General features: G+C 38.7%; 1 protein-coding gene across 1 annotated transcript in view; it reads left to right on the top strand.

Annotated features, from left to right (window-relative positions):
- Positions 1 to 468: 468 nt before the first annotated feature.
- LOC149037509 (endoplasmic reticulum metallopeptidase 1-like) overlaps positions 469 to 22811 on the top strand; it is a 68275-nt gene continuing 45932 nt past the window's right edge. The window contains exons 1-3 of the mRNA XM_089186337.1: positions 469 to 722; positions 1150 to 1265; positions 1383 to 1552. Of these exons, the coding sequence (XP_089042463.1) occupies positions 469 to 722; positions 1150 to 1265; positions 1383 to 1552 (540 nt within the window). The remainder of the gene's footprint in view (positions 723 to 1149; positions 1266 to 1382; positions 1553 to 22811) is intronic.

The following is a 22811-nucleotide window of genomic DNA, read 5'->3' as shown; positions in this document are numbered from 1 at the left end:
ACAAGGAGAATTTGTTTGACAATCAAGACCTTGTCCAATTCATGATCATCTCTTTAATTCTCATAACCTAAACTTTTGATTCATGGCTGATACTGTGAGGAGAAATTAGAAACCAGACATTCAGAGGCATTAAGGGTTAATTCCAGTGATTTAATCTTTTTCACTGTTTTTGTTAATTTGCTGCTTATACTGTAAAAATGTAAAATTTCAAACCTTGTTAAAGTTGACCTTGAAAGAACTTCAAACAGGAGGCCTTTTTTTTTTCAAACATGTCTCAACCTCCCTAGCTAGGTTCTGTTAAAAATGCAAGTTGCAAAGCCCTGATACCATGCATGCTTGCATTTTAATTATTCAAGCCTTCAGCATATGTCAGTATTTTTTGGAGGGTTCTAAAATCATACGGGAGTGTACATTTTCACCACCATTTATTAGTAAGAGCATTTATTAGTGGATACATTCATACAATTGATGACACAAACCAAAAGATTTTTCAGTCAAACCTTTCATCAACTTTTTTTCTACATGCAGCACACATCAAGAACATTTTGCAATAATGCTGGTGAAGTGTTTCAACAAGATGCAGGTGCCTGGATCACTCCACTGGACTATTTTGGCATACAGCCATTCAGTGATATACCCATGTTTAAGAAGGCTTTGCCTGCACCTCAGGATGGAGCTTATGGAGGTTTTCCTTATTACTTGCCACAGAGGCATCTTGTGCAGTATGTGGTACTTACTCATTCAGTGTTCATCTATTAGTCTCTGGTTATTCATTGCATGGCCAATTCACTGGAATTTCATCAAAGGAAAGTATTCAAAAGAATGCAAGCTGTCACGCTTTGGTACCTAATATACCAGGCAAGTTGGGCAGAAAATACACAGCCTTGCTTTAAATCTGGAAAGTGAGGGGTCAGTAGAAAATGGCAAAGAAATATTGTGGCAAAAAGTTAGCTCTATGTGCTCAGATTTTCAGAGCTTGTACGTCATCATAATCCGATTTTGCTTAATTAATCAACTGGTTAAAAAATGGGGACCATGTATTATTAACCTAAATCTGAATTTATTTGATTGCTGTTCTGAACATTTAAAACTACTGTTTAGTTCAATTTATAACTCTGTCTAACTGTGAGGTGATGTCTTTGCAATCAGAAAATCTTGGTATCTCCCTGGTCCTCCACCTCAAGTCAAAACATCTCCAACGGAAGTGAAATTGCTACATAGGAAGAAACAGGATCAAGTTTACTCATTTAAATTCTCAATATCAGGTCAGGTTTCTCTCTTTTAACCCTTTGACCCCTTGAAGTGACCAGCATCTAATTTCTCCTTACATTATCATGTCATGTATTCATATCTCACCAGTGTCTGACTTCTAACTGCCTCAGGTCCTGATCACATGGCTGTATACGTATCACCTGCTAGTGACATAGATTTGCTGACCTCTTCCCTCAGTCTCCTTTTACCAATTCAAGATGGTGGAGACAGAGTTGTGTACTTTATTTACTATTCTCACTGTACTGATGTGGGGCCCTGGGAACTATTGCTTGAGCTTCTGGTGAGTTGGACAATTACAGTTTTCATCATACCCGTAATTAACAAAATCAGACTCCCGCTTCACGGTCGTCTTATTCTGTAAGCTTCTGGAATGTTCCAGAACATTTTGTGAATATACAAGTCATATATCTATTAAGACTCGCGTATGTGGTAGTCAGGGTAGTTGTTGTTGTTGGAGCGACAACTGCATAGAAAGCTATACCGAGAGAGAGTGACTGCAGAAGATCGCTTATTCCAAGGAACTGTGGAGATAGCAATGAGATTGTGTCAGTGGTAAGCTAGGATATAGACTGTGGTGGGCTTAATTAAGTTTATTAACGATAAGTATTGTACTGCTTTTAGGACAACTCTCGGCTTATTAGAAGAAAACAAACTCAACGTCCCGTTGTAAGTACGTGGAACAGAGCCATATATGGGACGATAAAACACGTGCTGCATACAGGTTTGCTTAGTCATGTATAAATAAACGAAGTCCCCTATAAATGTCAATCAAATTGAGGATAATTAACGTATCGTACAGTTTCCAACGCTCTCCTCCATATGACTTGGGAACAATGCATATGCAAGTGGAACTGACTCTATAACACAGCATGAAATAAGTATAAAAATGTTTCTTTGGTAACTACTTTCAAGTGTCTTCCTCTACAATGTCCTGTATTTGCTGACGTGCTGCCACATCAGCATCTCGTCGCGACCGGAACTCCACTGCAGTTCGGTTCAAAGGTGTGTCATTACAAGGCGTAGGGTTTCTGTCGCACGACAACTCCAATGGGTAGAGATGTTGGATTGGGCGTTCCATGAATCCTCTGCCTGCTCTTAATTTCGCTGCCCAAACAACACTATCTCGTCCAGTAAATAAGTCTTCTACTACCCCCATGGGCCACTGATTTCGGTTTCGGTCATCAGACTTAATGATAACAACATCTCCTACGGACAAGCTGTTTGGTTTGGTGTTATGTTTAAGTTGATGCCCCTCTCTCAAAAGCTCTAAGGTATTCCGTGGTCCAACGACGCCACATTGTACCTTTGGTAGCTTTCAAGAATTTCGCACGTTTCCTCAAGTCGCGGTCTTAGAGAAGATGTGGCTCAAGCTCAGGTAAAATGTTAGCATTCAGAAACAGTAAGGAGTTAGGTGTTAGTGTAGGGAATTTCGGGTCATCCTCCACGTAACTAAGAGGTCGATGGTTAAGCTACACTTCGATGTCAAGGACTACCTCGCAGAGCTCGTGCCAGCTTAGTAGACCCTGACCTACAGACCTTAGAATGAAGACTTGAATAAGCCAACGAGTCTTTCGAAGTGTCCTCCCCATCATGGCGCTCTACTCGCATCAAAGCGCCAAGTGATGGATTGATCACTCAAGAATGAGTGGAACTTCTCATCCTCCTTCACTTTCGTCAGCCACTTTGCCGCAGCTGTGAACGTAGAACCTTTGTCTGAGTAGACAAGGGATGATCGACCCCTCCTCGCGATCAGACGTTTAAAGCTCTTTATAAATTCGCCCGTTTCTTAGCTGGGTAGCACTTTCAGGAAGATTCCGCGGGTAAGACAACAGGAGTATAGTACGACGTAGACTTTCTCCTCTGTCTTGCACTTACCACCATACTTGATTGGTCCTGCTAAGTCCACACCAATGACATCAAAAGGTGTACTCCCTCCTGTACGTGACTTTGGCACATCACCTGGTGGTGGGTCATGCAGCCAAAGCAGTGTCTCACTACTTTCTTAGCAAGCCGTCGAAGCCTTGGCACCCAGAATCTTTCTCGTACTTTAGCCAAAGTCATGCTGACTCCGCCATGGAGAGTTGTCTCGTGCGCTTGCTTCACTATTTCCGTTGTGAAAGAATTCGAATCTGGTAAGTAAATCGGATGCTCACCCTGACTGCGTCCTCAATACACCATCGGTGTTGCAGATTCAATTGTTCCTGGTCACGGGCAAACTTGACCGTCTTTGCCCCTTGGCTCTGCGCTCGCTTGATCCAGGACCTTTCTTGTTGCTGAATTTCTTCGGTCGTGAGAGATCCTATGATCTTCTCGGAAGGGTGACAAGAATTGTGATTGAACCGCGAGATCCATGCACAAATTCTCATGGCTTTACGCAAGCCGAACTTCTCGAGAACAGTGTCAAAGTCATTGTTTGCTTCGACACCGAGCGCGAAAAGTTCTCGTTGAACCTTCTTCTCTGCATTGCTGTCATCTGTCGCCTTTGTCACAATATCAGCAGATTACTGAGATGGGTCAGACAACCTCAGCGGACCGTTCCACCATAGCTCCGCTTCATTCACACTGCCGCCTCGGCTCCCCAAGTCAGCTGGGTTTTCGGATGTCGGTACATGTCTCCACTGCGTGTTCGGGTGGCTCTGGATCTTTTTAACCCGATTAGCTACAAATTGGCGGTACTCCCCGTAATCGTTCAGCCAGTGTAGGGCTACGGTGCTGTCGAGCCAGCACTGTATATCCTTCGTCATACTGAAGCCTTCTAGAGCAACTCGCATATTTGTTGACAAGTTGACTGTTATGTAGCCTGACACGAGCTCCAAACGAGGAATCGTCAGACTTTTCTTGGCGAGGCAGGATTTGGCGGCAATCAGACCCTGTGTCACGCCTGACGCTTGTGTAACCACAGCATACACAGCAGCAAACATACCATGAATACTTGCATCACCAAATGCAAGAAATTTAATGTTGTCGATCGGTTCCTGGTACTGAACAAGAATGTGAGGAAAGTACACATCATCCGATGCATTCCTCTCCCCCTCGGGAAGTGGGGTATCCCGGCTCAACTTTATCTCACTGGCCTCTCGATAGATTTGTTTCCCCTCCAAAATTGCTGGCGACACAAATCCTAACGGGTCATAAATCTTCGCTAAGTTGGCGAGGATGCCCCGTTTGGTCAATGTAGCAGGCTAAGATGGGAATGAATCATATAAAGTGTCATCCTCTTTGTCCCATTTAAGTCCCAGTAGTTTGCGCTCTCCACGAGCTGATGATGCACCAAGCTGCTGTTTAGTAAACGAAGGCTCGTCATCGGTGTAGTCGCCTTTTAGTTCTGGCACGTTTGAGTGCCATTTGTGCAAGGTGAACTTTGCACGATTAAAGATCTCTACCGCATTATGTTTGAGCTGTTGTGCACCTTCCACAGTAGTATCTCCGGTAATCAAATCATTTACATACAGACTGTTCTTGATTTCTTGAACAGTCCCGGGGTACTCAGATTGCACACTTTCCAGGTGTTGTTGTATCACGGCATCGAGTAGGAAACGAGAAGGAGCAAGACCAAACACCACTCTCGTAAACCTTAACACTTCCAGCTCTTCAGTCGATTTGTCTTTCATCCAGTGAAATCTCAGTGCGTCACTTTCGGCTTCCTTGACACGTATCTGTAGGAAGGTCTTGCGCATATCCTCAGCTACTGCAATAGGATGGAATCTGTTGTGGACAATAACATTCCAAAGTTCATTCTGTAATGGGGGACCAGTGTGTAAACACTCATTCAGGAATGGCACACCGTCATACGCATGGGCCGAGGCGTCATATACCACTTGTAACTTGATTGATTCTGCATTCTCGCGTATTGCCGCTCGTTGGGGCATGTAGAATTCTAATAATAATAATAATAATAATAATATTGAACGAGGGAGCCCAACTCGCTACAGCGGTTTTCAGGGGGGCCCTCATTAACTAATTAATTTAATTAATACAATTAATTACCTTAATTGATAAAATAATAATAATAATGATAATAATAATAAAATGAATAAATAAAATGAAATAAAATATGTTTATAAATAAATTGAAAAAGAGTCAAAATCTTAGAATCGATAACTGATCGAAATATCAAAGTTTAAAATCAATCAAAATCTTTTTAAAAAGTTTTCAGCTCGGATTTAAAAATAGATAAGAGATGTGTTTCTTTCAGATCAGTTGGAAGACTGTTCCAGTCTTTCGGAGCTCGATAGATAAATTTTTGTTTACCTCAGTTAGTTCGAGGAAGGGGTAAACGAAGATCATTGGAACGTCTTGTGTTATATGAATGGACGGTTTGGTTTTTGATAAAATTAAAGTTAAAATCAGTTTCCCCAATCAGACACTTGTGGATTGCAATGCAGCGATGAAAAAACCTTCTTGCGGAGAGTGACTTGAGATCTAAACTTGTCAGTGCTTCGGTTGACGAGCTTCAGGGTGGGTGCCCCAGCAGAACTTTAGCAGCTTTATTCTGTAGGATCTATAATTCTGACATTATGGTGTCATTGTGCTTGTCCCCCCATATAACGTCCCCATAATAAAAAAGAGGGAGGATTAGGGTATTGTAAAAGGTAACTGTACAAGGCTTCACGATGGTAATGATCTCGTTTGTGCATAGCTTCAGTTAGTCTTACATTCATCAAGGAGAACGGACCTCTTTAATTCTTGATTTTCTTATCGGAGCATGACTATCGGCAACGTGAGTGAAAAGTTTGTTCCAATCATCGACTGCGAAGTCAATGTCATTCTTGTTTAGTGCTCGGTCCCAGTCAATATCTCTCAAGTCATTCAGAAATTCCTGCTTTGAATAATGCTTGTATGACCGATATTCAATTGTTCTCCCTGAAGCCTTGGGAACACCTGATTTGATAACACAGAAGATCAAACAATGGTCGCTTAGAGATGATGGAATAACGCCTCGGTCAATAACATGATGAGACTTATTGGTAAACAATAAGTCAATCAATGTTGATGATCTTTCCGTTATTCTTGTTCGTGTACTAATTAGTTGGTCTAGGTGATAAATATTTGTCACCTGGAGAAGTTTGCGCTTCTTGGCTTTATCATTATTCATCTCAGAGCATAAAAAAATGTTGAAATCCCCGAGCAGAACAAGTTCGGTCTTCTCAGGCACAGAAGACGTAAATGTTTTTAAATCTTGAAAAAAAGTTCCCAGATTCAAATAAGGTGCTCTGTAGATTGTTCAGATAATCAGTTTCTTGCATTTCGTTCGAGAGACTTCGATGGCACAAGATTCAGGTAAAGAGGCGCCAAGAGCGGGTCTAATTCGATAAGGAACATAGGCCATAGTACCACCGCCTGTTTTGTGAAGTCGGTCAGATCTCACGCAAGAATAACCATGAATCTGAATTTCGTTATCTGTAATCGATGGTTTGAGCCATGTCTCCGACACTGTAAAAAACATCTAAGGACTGATTGAGTAACCAAAGTTTCAACGAGTCCAGTTTAGGATAAACACTTCTTATATTCAGATGGGAGACCTTGAGTCCTCTGAACCGCGTAAAATCTCTCACAGACAGACTTGGCGGTGCAACGGGACCAGGATTTATTGAGACGTCACCAGCAAGAGAGATAAGTAATAGTGCCTAGGAAGCTTGACGCGCGAAGTGACAATTAGTGAGGGCGAGTTCTCTGTCGGCGATGGTTTCGATGTCTTGCAGTAGCTCGACCTCTTTGAAAACTGCAAATTACTTATTTTAGGCTGGCTTAGATCTCTAGCCACATAAAGAACCCTGCTATCCATGTGTCGAGTTGGAAGTGGGCGCTTTTGAGGCGAATATTCGTCGAGAAAAACGTATAGAAGAAGTAAAAAACAAACCTAGCGGGAGCGCGGTAAACTCGTGGCACTCGCCGCCATGGTACTCGAAGAGTCCACAATCATGTGATCACTTCTTTGCCTGTTACCTTCGCTGGTACCTTCTCAATCACACCTTCCTCTAACTGTTCCCGAATAATGTCGTCTAGGGCGCAGAGTCGGTTATGATCAACCGTCGAATTCACGACGAGATAAGCGTTACCTAGATCTGTTCCGGGGGACATTATAGTCCACCCAAAACGTGTACGCTCTGCTACTGGATCTCCTCTCCGTTCGACCCGTAAACGATCACTTGTCCGTATCTTGGCTAAGTCATTAGCGCCGATAATCACGTGCACAGGTAAATGAGCCTTTGTATCACTATCCTCCATTTCAACACCTCTCAGGTGAGGGTGACTTTTTACGAGATCGGAATACCTTGGGTTGTCGAAGGTCAACATTTTCCTTTTTTCGATTTTCGTGACATTTACGTTTAGTGAGAAATCTCCAGTCACAGAACGCATGACAACCTTGTAGACTTGCATAGTTCTGGTTTCAACGCCTGTAAGCATGGCGATTTGGCGCAAACTCATACTCTTCACTTTAGCTTTAATTAACTCAATCGCAGTTGACGAAACATATGAATGGCTGGCATCACTGTCCAACAGAGCCCTGAATTTATATCCGCCCATGGTTATGACTATTACGGGATGAATAACACTGGAGTCGCCAGTTAAATTTGCAGTCATACCCGGTTCTCGACTTTCCTTCTTGTCACATATCGAAGTGTGGTGCTTTCCATCGCAAATTCTGCGAGTATTTCTGCTCTTGCAATCGCTGGCTCGGTGTTTGGCACCTGTGGAATTGAAGCACAAGCGCTTATTGGCAAGTATTTTCTTCCTTTCTTCAATGCTTTGGACATTATCACAGTTAATTGCCTTATGTTGTTCGCTACAACAATAAAGACACGCCCCTGGGCTCGCCCTCGACTGGTTTCCGGTTTCTTTCTTTTGGCAAGAAATGCTCTGGACTGATCTCGACGGAAATTTGAGCTCTTTGATTTCGTTTCATTTGAAAGGGATTATTAATTGCTCATTTCTCCAGCGTCTCTAAGAATTCCACAAAAGTCCATTCGCACCAATTTTCATCTATCATAGCAAGTTCGTTCTTTATCGCGTCAAGCCTGTCGAAGGTAAATCGAACCGCGCCGTCCAATTTGGGTAAACTTTTCAATGTTCGCAATGACTCCACATTGAACAGCAGTGTTTCGTAAAATTCATGTATCTTCTTTACGTTTCTCTCGCGCACGGTGGACAGCTCCAAAATATTCCTAACGTAAGTTCCCACAACTTCACTCGCTTTCCCATATCTTCTTGTAAGTAGATCTTTAGCCTTTTGGTAACGGAAGACCGTCGATGAGATTTCTCACCTTCAAATTTACTAATTCTTTCAAATAGGAGAACTTTGTGACTTCAGGGGCACTGGATTCATCAATTTCACTTTTGAACTGTCCCCAAAAACGAAGCCAATCTTGCGGTGTTCCGTCAAATTTTGCGATCACGAGCTTGGGCATTCTCACCACGTTGCTAGCCATTTGCACGTGCACATTTTCCGGCGGTTCCGTTTGCGCTTGTTTTAGCTCCAACTTCTTCCTCTCAAATTCCAATTCCTTCTTCTTGTTGCACCATTTTCTCTTTCTCTAGTTCGACTTCTCTTTTGTGCTCGTAGAGCACCGTTGCGTGTTTTAGATTACGGTCGATTTCTTCAATTCGTTCTGCCAATTCGCCTATACAGGCATCTCCTTCGTTAACAACTCGGTCGATCTCGTCGGCCCATTCTTGTACTGCCTCATCGTCCTCGCCGTTCGTGAACTTCTGTTCCTCAAGGCATGCCTTTAACTTGACTACTGTAGTCACTGGGGCCTCAACGGAAACCTTGTGTCTCTTAAAAGCCGTTTGATCATCTTTCTTTAAGACATCTCCTGTCTACTTCTAACGAAAATTCAACGTCTTCAATTTACTCTCAAGTTCGGCAATTTGTTTGTCGATGATTTCCAACGCTGTCCTGGCAGGGTCGCCACTGTGTCGAAAAGGTGAAAAAGCTGTACCACGCTTCCCTATAAACTCACGATTTATTCGCTTGATTCAACAATTTTGCCACTACGCTTCAGTTGACTCCCACTCACAACTCTCGGCTTATTAGAAGAAAACACACTCAACGTCCCGTTGTAAGTACGTGGAACAGAGCCATGTATGGGACGATAAAACACGTGCTGCATACAGGTTTGCTTAGTCATGTATAAATAAATGAAAACCCCTATAAATGTCAATCAAATTGAGAATAATTAACGTATTGTACAGTTTCCAACAGAAGTCAGGCTGGTTATACATGGATCCAAAAAAATTTAAAATCACCTTAATTAATTTGTAATAATTTTATCTGGAAATGAAATTCAAAGTAAAAGTAAGGAATCAAGAAACATAAAGCAAAGGATTGTTTGCTAGCCTGTAGTCTTTCAGCAGACCCTCAGTATAATGATCCCTTTAATGCCAAAGAGTGCCATATGGCACAAGATGCATATTGAGGGCATAAAAGCATAGCCCCCTCCAATATAAGACTCGATATCTCACAACAATCAATTATCATGAAGATTTTTACATATTAGGGTGCATTGGATGACCACAATATTATTTATTAGGATTATAAGAAAATATGACGGGAAAAAATGTGAAATGGCACATCATCAGAAGAAGTCAGGCTGGTCATACATGGATCCAAAAAATTTTTAAAATCACCTTAATTAATTTATAGTGATTTTATCTGGAAATGAAATCCAAATAAAACTAAGGAATCAAGAAACATAAAGTAAAGGATTGTTTGCTAGCCTGTAGTCTGTCAGCAGACCCTCAGTGTAATGATTCCTTTTAATGCCCAAGAGTGCCATATGGCACAAGATGCATATTGAGGATATAAAAGCATAGCCCTTTCCAATGTAGGACTTGATATACCACCCTTCAACTTTTGGAACTTTTTGTCTTTTTACTGTGTCATAAACTTAGAAACTTGTATTGATTTGTCAATTTATTCGTTTAATTAATTCTTCCTGCTATAACAAAATTGACCTTGTATCGTAAAACCTACTAATACAACCTAGTCTTCGCTTCGAGAAAAGGACTGATCAAAGTCTAATGTACATGCGATTATTGTAGTTAAATTTCACGTGTCCATCAATCAACAAATTACTGTACAAACAAAACAAGTATCTGGTTTCGAAGGGTAACGAAATTGTTCTCGCGTGGGGGTGTCTCCATGTTTCCGACATACTGTATTGGTTAAGGTGATATCTCACAACAAACAATGCTCTAGGAACTACAATTTAAGCTGTAGCTTAGTGGTAGATACCTCATATATACGAGGCAAACGTAAACTTTTTCGACCTTTTTATTTTTCACTTTGAACACTTCTCAGTATTTTTAGTGGCATCCTCCTCGCCTGTTTGTGTCGTTATAGCATACCCCTGAAAACACCTTTGAAATGATATATTATACGTGGTCTAAAGGTTCATCGTTCTCATTTTAGAAAAATTTGGCATTTCCCCTAGGCAGTAAAGGGATAAGCGTTTCCGCACGAGCGATCCTTTGCTTGCGGGAGAATATGAGGCCTCGTGCGACGCAATCCAGTCAGCAAGGGGTCTAGTACTTATTATTAATGCCAAACCCCCGTCAAACTTCTCCCTGACTTTTTTTAAACCTTCCTGTGGAAAGAGAAACGCATGTCCTATACTCTGTTCAAGCCGTTTGTTTAGGAAAATAATGCATGATGGTAAACTGAGTGACAGTAGCGGCAGAGCGAAAAGAGGAGGGAGGTTTTGGGTTGAGTTGGATAAAAGTGGAAACCTTGATTCTATTTTTTTCTGCTGCTACTTTGTGCTGTTCACTAATGTGCTCTGTTTTACTGACTGAACACTTGGAACAGGCGGATTGTTTGCAAATTTTAAGTTCTGAACCCATTTAAAAGGGATATAGCTATCATCCCTGGCTTTTAAAAGCCTTTAGAGAAAAAAAGCTGAAACAAAGTAGAACTTCTCCTATTGCCAGCGTAGCTGTCATTTTACGCTTTGATGTGTCGAGCTAGGAAGAGCCTTGAAAACCAGTGAACAGAAAAAGTGGTTTCTCTGACCAAACCTCCACTTCTTATGGGGAGCCATTTGTGCCAATATCATCAATCGCTAGTGATAAAACTCAATTGTTAGTGCTAAAATATCAATCGCTGATGATTAAACTCATGGTTAGCGCTAGCAACAACTCCACGAACTCCTCTTGGCAGAAGAGACCTTAGGTAGACCATGCTGTCAACCTACCTCCCGCCCTGACTTGAAATCGACTCACAGCCACTGAGTCTCTGAGGATGACGCAACATGCGCCTAGCGCAAAAGAACATTGAGACTGCTCGACGCCTGATGGACCGCAGAAAACCCGTTTTCTTTAACCTGTCAATCCAAAACATTAATTAATTGCAAGAAAGCCTCATTTTTTCGGGTTAGAGCATTTATTGTAAGATCAGAGATGTTTATCAGCACGACTCAGGACTGATCCTGAGAAAAAAACCTTGTTTATCTCTCTTTTATGTTACATACGCCGCCGTTTGTAATTTGTACACAACATATTGTTGACAGGCTGTTCAAGAGAGCTTTTAAGCTTGGCTACTGTAAAGAGCTTTTTTCGATTGAAAATATTATTATTCTAAAAGATAAGAAGTTGTGGGCCAAGATCACCGACAGCGATTTTCCAACAGCTTTAGATGACCTTTTGCCACCAGAGCGAACAATGGATACGCTACGTAAGAGGCGCCATAATTATATTCTCCCGCTTGTCAGAACTGAACGTTTCAAAAGGACCTTTATTAATAGATGTTTGTTCTCTTATTAGTTATTCAGTTAGTAATTTAGTTAGTTTATTAGTTTTATACTTGCTGATTTCATATCATTGTAACTAAACACGTTTGTTGTTTAGAGTGCTTAATAAAGACTTATTATTATTATTATTTTATCATATGAAAATCCGACAGTTTTTTTCCTGCACAGTAAGCCATCAAGGCTTGATATTTTGAGAAAGTTCCATTTTTCAAGAGAAGATCGAACAACGAGATAAACCCTGAAATGATTGTTTTTTAAGCGGGTGAGTAGAGAGATATTTGGGTCAATGTTTGCACATTATTTGAATGACTTCAAATTTGATTCCACCAGTAGTACGGTTATTTAAAAACCAAATTTTCTCGGCTTTATGAGTTACTAGCAAATTTTATAGGTATGGTTGGCTCTGTGAGCTCTACTTTAATAAGATGGAATAGATATATGGGATCGGACGAGGTAAAAGCGATTGATGATAAATGGACTCTTCCCCGGGATAAAGTTACTTCTGTTCTCATATGGTTTCAGCCGGTTTGTGCTAATTTCAGTTAAAAGTGAAACTTGTCATGAATAATTGATTAAAAGAGAACAATTTGTTAATAAGCCTTCGCTCTTTTGTTTCAATAACCTTGATATTTGGTCATCAAACGCTTAAGTGAATACGTATTTGTTTTGATAGTATACCAAGACAGTACTAGCACTTTGCACCTTCTGTGCGCTTCTCAAGCTTTAAGTTCGCTTGAATATTATTCCATCGTCGAAGAAATTCAACTTTGAAAGGTAAATGGACACTTTCGTATTTTATTTTTTTTATCATGAATGTATGGTGCGAGTATTGACGCGGTCTAGTTTTGCTGGTAGTTTTTCTTTAATTTTTCATCTTTTAAATGCGAAAAAAAAACTTCAAGGAAGTTTTCCCTTTCACAGTGATGATGTTTTAGACAGGCTAAGTCTTGTAAGTTTACAATTGTGGTAAATGAAAATTGATGAGTGCAGACCTGAGAGTTTTAAAAGCGTGGTTTATACCACTCAGTTTAAGATACGGTTGACTAAGGCAGCCGTAATCTTCACAGGAACGTGACCAAGAAGTAGACTGAACTTTCTTTCTATGTACCGTTGTTATGGACGTAAAATGATCTGTTTTAGAGAAAGAAGTGGTCGTAAAATATTCTTTGAATTTCCATTTTTGGAAGAAAGACATTAGCTTCAAGGACGTCTTTCCCAAATCAGTAATGATGTTTTAAAGATGGTTGTTCTTCATACTTCACTTTTATAATTTTGGAAAATTAGAAACGATAAGTTCTGGGCAAAGATTTCAAAAGCGTGATGTATTTTCTTCGGTTTGAGACAGTTGTTTACGTCGGAATCTCCACAGGAAACCTGATTCAGAATTAATTCATTCTTTGTGAACAGCTGGAGTTGAGAAAACATGTTCAGGTCTTTTGCTTCAAATCGACCGAGCCTCCCTTTATGTACCACTTTTCATAAACACAAGATGACCTATACTAGAAAAAGAGGCCGGCACTTGATAGGGAGCATTTTATGCCCATTTGAGATTTTATGGATTTCAAAAGAGGTGTGAGGTCTTCCACCCGGTTTTTTTAATTAAAACACATGGTGCTATGAACTTTGCAAATTTCAATCACTTTAATAGAGGATGTCAGCATCCATCGCACAAATTTGAAATATTGTGGCAAACCGCCCGAGATTTGATTTCACTCCTGCTTTCACATTTTGGAGCCCAGTATGTCCTAATAATTTTGGTGTAGTTTTTTTGTGAAAATATATTTTGGTTTTCGAGAAATGATTTTTCGTACTACCGCTCAAATATGCAAATTTTCACCGTGACTATTACCCGAGTTGCGTGACCTCATGTAACGAATAAACTTGACCTCCGTTATTTCTGTCAACATAATCCTTTGTTTTATCACCTAAACTTAATCCCCTGTCACGCTGGCAAAGAAAGATTTATTTTTTGGTAAATATTTTTGTCCGACTTTTCCCATGTCGAAAAGTAACATCAAAACAAAGACAGATTTAATAATGATCGATATGACGGAATCTACTGAGCTTCGAGCTTTTAAAAGACAAAAGGATGGTTAAATGGTTACTGTAAAAATTTCCTTGTGTATTGGTGTTGTTCTATGTTGAGACGAACTCAAAGTCCGGCAAAATTTACTTGCTTGCGACTATGAAATATGCATGGTGTGTCTACTTATCGCCACCGTTTACTGGTATAAATCACTACAATTTGTGGGGAAGAAGGAGATTAGAAATGGATAAGGATGCTTCTCGTACCTTTAAGGGTAAAAAAAACCAGAGACCTAAGTGGTACGTTTTAAGGTGTTTTTCGCTCAATATAAGGGACTTGTCAGAAATTAGCAGGGGGGAGGAGGGGGTGGAAACAGAGGGGGGGTCACAACTTTTTGAGCCTCAGAAAAGGGAGGGGTCATGAAAAATGGGCAGTTAAAAGGGGGAGGGTCATGCAAATATATGCCCGTGATCATGTAGAGGTTCACCCACAGAAGAAAAAGGAAGTTCTTTATTTGGCAAAAAAGAGAAAAATACAACGGTTTACGGAATGTTATGGATATAAACTGTGAAGTACTATAGCAAGAATTTAACAAACATGTACTTTTCATTAATTAATTAATTAATTAATGCTGTCATCGAAAATGTATGTATGTAGCATGACAAAGAACAGATTAGAAATATATTTTGAGTTTTCATAATACTGACGCACCCTAGTGTATTGCAAGAACTAGATTTTATCATTTATACAAGAGGGGGAGGGTCATGATATTTTAGGCCAAGCTCAAGGGGAGGGTTAGCAAATTTCACTCCCATTGCAGGGATGGGTCACCTAATTTCCGAACCCAAATTTAAAATTCCCACCCCCCCCTCCCCCCTGGTAATTTCTGACAAGTCCCTAATACCTGAAATAAGCATTACTAGGACGATTTTAATGATCTGACTTGAGCCTCTAGAGCACATCGATCAAGGAATTTTTATTTTTGGGATTTTTCAATTGTTTGCTTTTGAATTGTTACTTTTTATGGATAGACATCAATTGTTGCCACTCCCACACAGATAAGACTCAAGTACCTAAATAACTTTATAGAGAATTTGCTCATGTTTTAGCTGTGCATATATCGAGTTATGGAGAACGTTCAAAAAGCTAGAGTTGCTCTCGGCTACGCCTCGAGCTACTCTTACGCATTTTTCGTGCTCTTCAAACTTCCCGCGTGCATCCATAACTCGATAAGCATGAACAAATTCTTAAGTTATATGTGTCACGCTTGTCATGTATGTATGTATCATGTAAGTACGTCAGAAAAAAATATTTACCAAAAAATAAATATTATATTAGTCGTGGTTACACTAGCTCTTTTACCCATGGGTAAATAGCGTTTGCCTGGGCAAGGACGTTTTTGTGTAACCGCTTTCCTCAGACTGAAACTGTCCTAAGGTTATTTCCATGGATACATCAAAAAGAACAAAAGAACTTCCTATGACAGTTCCTGAAATGAAAAGTTCGGTTTATCTGCTCCCTGAGGTGGCATGACCAATCATAAGGCAGAATGTAGCTAATACAGGAAACCGCCTGCAGTGTTTGAGGTGACCTCCGATGCGCTAATGCTAATTTCGCGCCTTCTTCGGTGTCTTCACGCAAAAAACTGCTGGACTGTTATATTTATAGAGGACTGTCGTATAATAGGCAAGAGAATCACTGAAATTTAGCTTAGTAGATCTCAATTCGTAACATCCATGTTGCTCCGTACTTTTCCTGCCAATTTGTCAGGTCAATGAACTCATATGTAATTATATTTGACCCTGAGGGGAGTCTTTTATTGTATAACCGCATCCCCAAGGGTAACACGAAACCTGAGCTTAACCAAACCCAAGCCATTTACCCTCCGTAAGGCCCCAAACCCAAGGTGTGTGTAACCACGGCCATTGCCAGCTTCAGTAATGACAGGGGATTAAGTTAAGATGATAAAACAAAGGATTATGTTGAGAGAAATACCGGAGGTCAAGTATATTCGTTACATCAGGTCACACAACTCGGTAATATTCACGGTGAAAATTTGCATATTTGAGCGTTAGAAGGAAAAAAATAATTCATGGGGGGACGCAAGTGGCCTCAACTGTAAGTACTTTTCAGAAATTTTAGGATATTATCCTAGCATTCCTAACATTCCGAGCTGCGCGAGAGTGTCAAAATCCGTGCGTATGTCAGAAATGTCACTAGACCTAAAGTACGCCAGACGAGGGCGAATAAATATGAGAAGATAAATGAATAAATGCCTGATATCAAAATGTCATCAGCTAATGTTTTTGTTTCACACGCAATCAATAGTGCCTATATTCCTCGGCCGGTTCCTTTGCTTTACATTGTAGATTATAAAGAGAAATATATCCACACGATTTATTTGCACTTATCTGGCGTATTTAAGGTCTAGTGACATTTCTGTGACATACGCACGGATTTTGACACTCTCGCGCAGCTCGGAATTTTAGGAATGCTAGGATAATATCCTTACATTTCTAGAAAGTACTTACAGTTGAGGCCACTTGCGTCCACTCATGCTAGAAAACAAAAATATATTTTTACAAAAAAACCAAACCACAATTATTAGGACATATTGGGCTACAAAATATGAATGTCGGAGTGAAAGTAGATTTTGGGTGACTTGCCGCTGTTTGTCTGATGGATGCTGACATGAGTTCTTAAAGCATTCCCAATGTAGATCGCTGGCGTGCATCTGAAATAAGGTATCCTCTTTTTTTTACATTACCAGGGTGATCGATACCTGATATTCGACTGCTTGCTGCTCCAGAGTAAACTGACATGAAGGTAATAAAACGTAAAGCTGTTTTGCATATGTGATCTGAATTTAGAGTGATGCTCCTTTGCTCCAAACACGCCTTCATGAATACGTCACCTAAATGAAGAGTTAAAAACAGCAGAACAAGACAAAACACATCAAAACAAACCAAAGGCGGAAAACAAACTTTGCACAATATTACGGGAGGTATTTTACCGTTGGCCTCACATTTTTCTTTAGAAAAAGCAATACACTGAGACAAGAGTGAGACATTTGGCGACAAAATGGCTGGCAATGGTTCTGGTGATATCTAAAAAGCTCAATACACGGACATCCGATGAAAAAAAAAAAGGAATTCGAGAGAGTGAATATTACTGTGCTCAAGAGCTGTTCTCCCGTTAACCTCAAATTAGTGAAGACTTGGCTTTAATGATCAAGCCACAGGAATATATACATCGAATAGTGATAGGAGTGGCCCACACTGTACTCAGTTTATGCCTGAAACTTTAACCGGCTAAGCTTTGGGATTTTCTGTATAAGTCTAAAAAAATTGAGAGCAAACGGATCGAAAAGGCCATTTGTTAATGTTTTATACAATCAAACGTAAGTTTGTGATAAGGTGTATATGAGTCCCATGTGCTTTTATGACGTATTTTGATGTGATAACCACTTTGCAGTAAAATTAGAGGAGCCAACAAGCGTGGTTTGAAATTGTCATCACTTAACCGGAAATTGACAAATTCAGTTGATGCCTCCATCTTTCAGTAAGTGTCCAATAATAATGTATTCATTTTAGTTATTTTTGATTACCAACTAAAAACTACCAAGATTACACAAATGAAATGGACGTGTGTATGAGAGTTTATTATATCGCTGGCAGAGCCCCTAAGCAATATGAGGCGAATATTGTGTTCTAATTGCCCACCTGATCGGACCCATCTTGCCCGCAGGGAATTTCCCATTTTGATTCAGCGCACGAAAAAAATTACTCAGACGACCAAGTTTCTTTATGTTTGGACAGTACCGGCGATAAGGTCGCAAAAAGCGGCAAAAGACAGTAGAAAAACAAGATAACATAAATGATAAACTTAAACGATTCGTACGTTTATTTGGTACAAACATAGGGGGCTTCCTTTCCAGTCTTCCGAAATGAATGAGTGTTGATTCTTTATAAAGCGATGATCTTTTTCTTGTCTCATAAATGCGTTATTGACTATGCTTGTTTGGTCTAGATGGCTGGATATTAGCCTCATTCTTTTTTCCGTGTTATTGACCTCGACTTAGTCTCGTCCATGAAAACGCAAGAAAGGAACCCGGCCAATATCTAGCCCTCGTGACCTCACGCCTTTTAGGATAAACTAATAAGATTACCGTTTTTCATTGATACTAATTTTAAAAATAATTTTATTTTCCCGAAGGGATGCCTCAGCCACAAATTGTTTTCCTATTAGTGATGTTATTTAGGGTACAATGCTTAGGTATGTTGACACTTTATTCTTCTCGCCTACACATAATGTGTTACAAGTCTTATCAGATGCCTAAGCTGAGAAAACTCTTTAAGATGGCCAATTTACGTTATAAACTAATTTTATATGAAAAATTGCGAGTTGTGTTTGAGTTTATATGCAGAAAATGGAACTAAGCTAAAGGTGGGAACATGGTGACAAGAAAAACAAGAATAAATTAGGTCAATGAAAAGCGTTCGCTGATACCGTGGTAATTAGGAGTGAACACATGGCAGTCTGCGACCTTCCTTACAACTAAGCAGTTTCGAAAGCCGCAAAACTCTTAAACAATTTTTTATCTTTCAAATCGAAACTCTTAATACCCACGGTATCAGCGAATGCTCTTCATTCAACTAATGTATTCTTGTTTATCCATTTTCTGCATTTAAACACAGACACAGCCCACAATTCCTCCATTCGCTGTGAAGAAGGGCTAGCGCTCGAAAGTCAGCTTTGAAAGTCTTTGCGGTGGCCAATTTACTTTGTCAACTCACTTGATAAAGCTAAAATTATCATTTTATACTCCCTCACCGACACGGCAACACAGTTTCTTTGGAAACTGAACCCCTTTATCAAATGATAAATAGCATGGTTTCTACAGGGCATTTGGGAAAACTTCCAACTAAATATCACTCACAGCTTCGCCGTTGGTGATATGAGTGTTGAACGCCCCTGATTATCAATTTTCACTAAAAAGTAACGTAACGTCAGTCACAGTCCACAGCAAGTTATCAATATCGGTCCAATTAGAAAGAAATTCAATACCAGCAAGATTTCCCCTAGTAACACCCTAGAAATATAGTGCTCAGGAACCTTAACTGTTGCACTCTGCAAATACAATTATAATTTATTTATCGCTGACAAGAATTCTCTGCCCTTATTTCAAATAAATGACTACTGCAATAACTGAAATTCCTGATAATGAACGTCTCTGAACGAATCAAGTGGAAATAATTTATTCAAAAATGTAAAAAGATTAGATTAGAGTGAGGTAAGTTCAACTTTGAAAATTATTGTTTTTACTAATAATTATCTCATTTTCTTCCTCTTCCTGTGGAAATCTATAAACAAATCAGGATGTAAGTGTCCTAATTATTTTATTCACTGTTAGTTAGGAATGCATGCGCGTGGCTTTTTCCTTTCAGTGGATGGTAGTTCTGACGTTAATTACTGACGAAGTTGATTAAAAATTCAAATGATGTATATAATTCATGCGGATTAATGCTCTTATAAAAATCAGGGACAGTCCTTCATCAAGGAATCTGCTCTATGAACAAACAGATTGAAACAACTTCCAAGATTATTCTTTTCTTCATTAAAAAGTTTCATATTTTTTCCTTTTTACGTGTCTACCTGCTGTTATCCCATGTTTGATAGGAATGATCTTATTATCTTCATATGAATGTTTTTATCAAACTCACTGAGACAGTACTTTTATTAGTAAATCTAAGCTTTGACCGAATCATAACTTTTAAGATGACTCTTTTCCTATATTGATAACTTGAATCTTCTTACTTTTATCAAGAATATTATCATAGATTCTCCTAACTCTTCAAAAAAAAAATTAACTTTTCAGATGATAACTTTCTTTTAATAATTAATAATATCCTTTTACTTTTCATGTGGATTTTGTGGAACGAATCAGTTAGTAAGTGTCTTCATACTTTACATAATGATTAATAAGAAATTGCCTTCTTCCTTTTCATGAGGACATGGTGCAATAACTACCGCATATGCAATATCGATCAAGTCTAAAGACGTCCTCATAATTGATCAATCCTATAAACTTATCACGCCCATGAGAGCCCACCAAAAAGGACAGATTTTCAGTGATTTTAAAATAATACCATTACTAATATAAAAAATGACTTTTCTTCACATTATATTTATTATTATCATTTAAGTTCTGTATCAAGGATTCTGCTAACTCTTGAATATCAGAATGAATAAAATTAACTGTTCAGATGAATACTTTCTTTTAACAAATAATACTATCTCTTTACTTTTCATGTGGATGTTGTGGAACCAATCAGTTTGTAAGTATCTTCATACTTCATGGTTAATGAGTATGTGACTTGCTCCTTTTCATGAGGATATGGTGCAGTAACTACCGTAATAGGCATTATTGATTAATTTCTAATGACATCCCCATAATTAATCCATCTTATGATATTCATCGTGTCCATGAGAGCCAATCAGATAACATGGATCACCAGAGATTTTAAAATACTATCCTTGTCGATATAATAAAAATGAGCTTTCTTCACATAATATCACGTTATATTTATTATTATCATTTAAGTCCATGATATATTCTTTGGTGCGAGAAAGTGACCACTGTAATCATACAAAAAGAGCCCGATTTCCTTTCCTTTCCAGTATCTTCATACTCTACGAAATGGCTAACGAGAACTTGGCTTGTTCTTTTTGATGAGGATATGGAGAAATAAGTACCGTTATATGCGGTATCGATCAATTCTAAAGACATCCTCATAATTTATCAATCCTATAAACTTACCACGCCCATGAGAGCCCACCAAAAAGGACAGATCATCAGTGATTTCAAAATAATACCATTATTAATATAAGAAAATTGACTTTTTTTCACATTATATTTATTATTATCATTTAAGTACTGTATCTAGGATTCTGCTAACTCTTGAATATCAGAATGAATAAAATTAACTGTTCAGATGAATACTTTCTTTTAACAAATAATACTATCTCTTTACTTTTCATGTGGATGTTGTGGAACGAATCAGCTCGTAAGTATCTTCATGCTTAATGGTTAATGAGATGTGACTTGTTCCTTTTCATGAGGATATGGTGCAGTAACTACCGTAATATGCAGTGTTGATTAATTTCTAATAACATCCCCATAATTAATCCATCTTATGATGTTCATCGTGTCCATGAGAGCCAATCAGATAACATGGATCACCAGAGATTTTAAAATACTATCCTTGTCGATATAATAAAAATGAGCTTTCTTCACATTATATCACGTTATATTTATTATTATCATTTAAGTCCATGATATATTCTTTGGTGCGAGAAAGTGAGCACTGTAATCATACAAAAAGAGACTGATTTCCTTTCCTTTCCAGTATCTCCATACTTTACGAAATGGCTAACTAGAACTTGGCTTGTTCTTTTTGATGAGGATATGGAGAAATAAGTACTGTTATATGCAGTATCGATCAATTCTAAAGACATCCTCATAATTTATCAATCCTATAAACTTACCACGCCCATGAGAGCCCACCAAAAAGGACAGATCATCAGTGATTTCAAAATAATACCATTATTAATATAAGAAAATTGACTTTTCTTCACGTTATATTTATTATTATCATTTAAGGCCTGTATCAAGGATTCTGCTAACTCTTGAATATCGGAATGAATAAAATTAACTGTTCAGATGAATACTTTCTTTTAACAAATAATACTATCTCTTTACTTTTCATGTGAATGTTGTGGAACGAATCAGCTCGTAAGTATCTTCATGCTTAATGGTTAATGAGAATGTGACTTGTTCTTTTTCATGAGGATATGGTGCAGTAACTACCGTAATATGCAGTATTGATTAATTTCTAATGACATCCCCATAATTAATCCATCTTATGATGTTCATCGTGTCCATGAGAGCCAATCAGATAACATGGATCACCAGAGATTTCGAAATACTATCCTTGTCGATATAATAAAAATGAGCTTTCTTCACATTATATCACGTTATATTTATTATTATCATTTAAGTCCATGATATATTCTTTGGTGCGAGAAAGTGACCACTTTAATCATACAAAAAGAGCCTGATTTCCTTTCCTTTCCAGTATCTTCATACTTTACAAAATGGTTAACAAGAACTTGGCTTGTTCTTTTTGATGAGGATATAAGTACCGTTGTATGCGGTATCGATCAATTCTAAAGACATCCTCATAATTTATCAATCCTATAAACTTACCACGCCCATGAGAGCCCACCAAAAGGGACAGATCATCAGTGATTTCAAAATAATACCATTATTAATATAAGAAAATTGACTTTTCTTCACATTATATTTATTATTATCATTTAAGTTCTGTATCAAGGATTCTGCTAAATCTTGAATATCAGAATGAATAAAGTTAAATGTTCAGATGAATACTTTCTTTTAACAAATAATACTATCTCTTTACTTTTCATGTGGATTTTATGGAACGAATCAGCTCGTAAGTATCTTCATGCTTAATGGTTAATGAGAATGTGACTTGTTCCTTTCATAAGGATATGATGCAGTAACTACCGTAATATGCGGTGTTGGTTAAGTTCTAATCACATCCTCATAACTAATCCATCTTATGATGTTCATCACGCGCATGAGAGCCAATCAGATGGCATGGATCTCCAGTGACTTCAAAATGCTATCATTATTGATATAAGAAAATGACCTTTTCTTTACATTATATCACAATATG

This window comes from Pocillopora damicornis, chromosome 11, assembly GCF_964200805.1.
Source record: "Pocillopora damicornis chromosome 11, jaPocDami1.2, whole genome shotgun sequence".
Taxonomy (NCBI): domain Eukaryota; kingdom Metazoa; phylum Cnidaria; class Anthozoa; order Scleractinia; family Pocilloporidae; genus Pocillopora; species Pocillopora damicornis.
The sequence above is the reverse complement of the archived record's forward strand: the minus strand, read 5'-3'. Positions and strand labels throughout refer to the sequence as shown.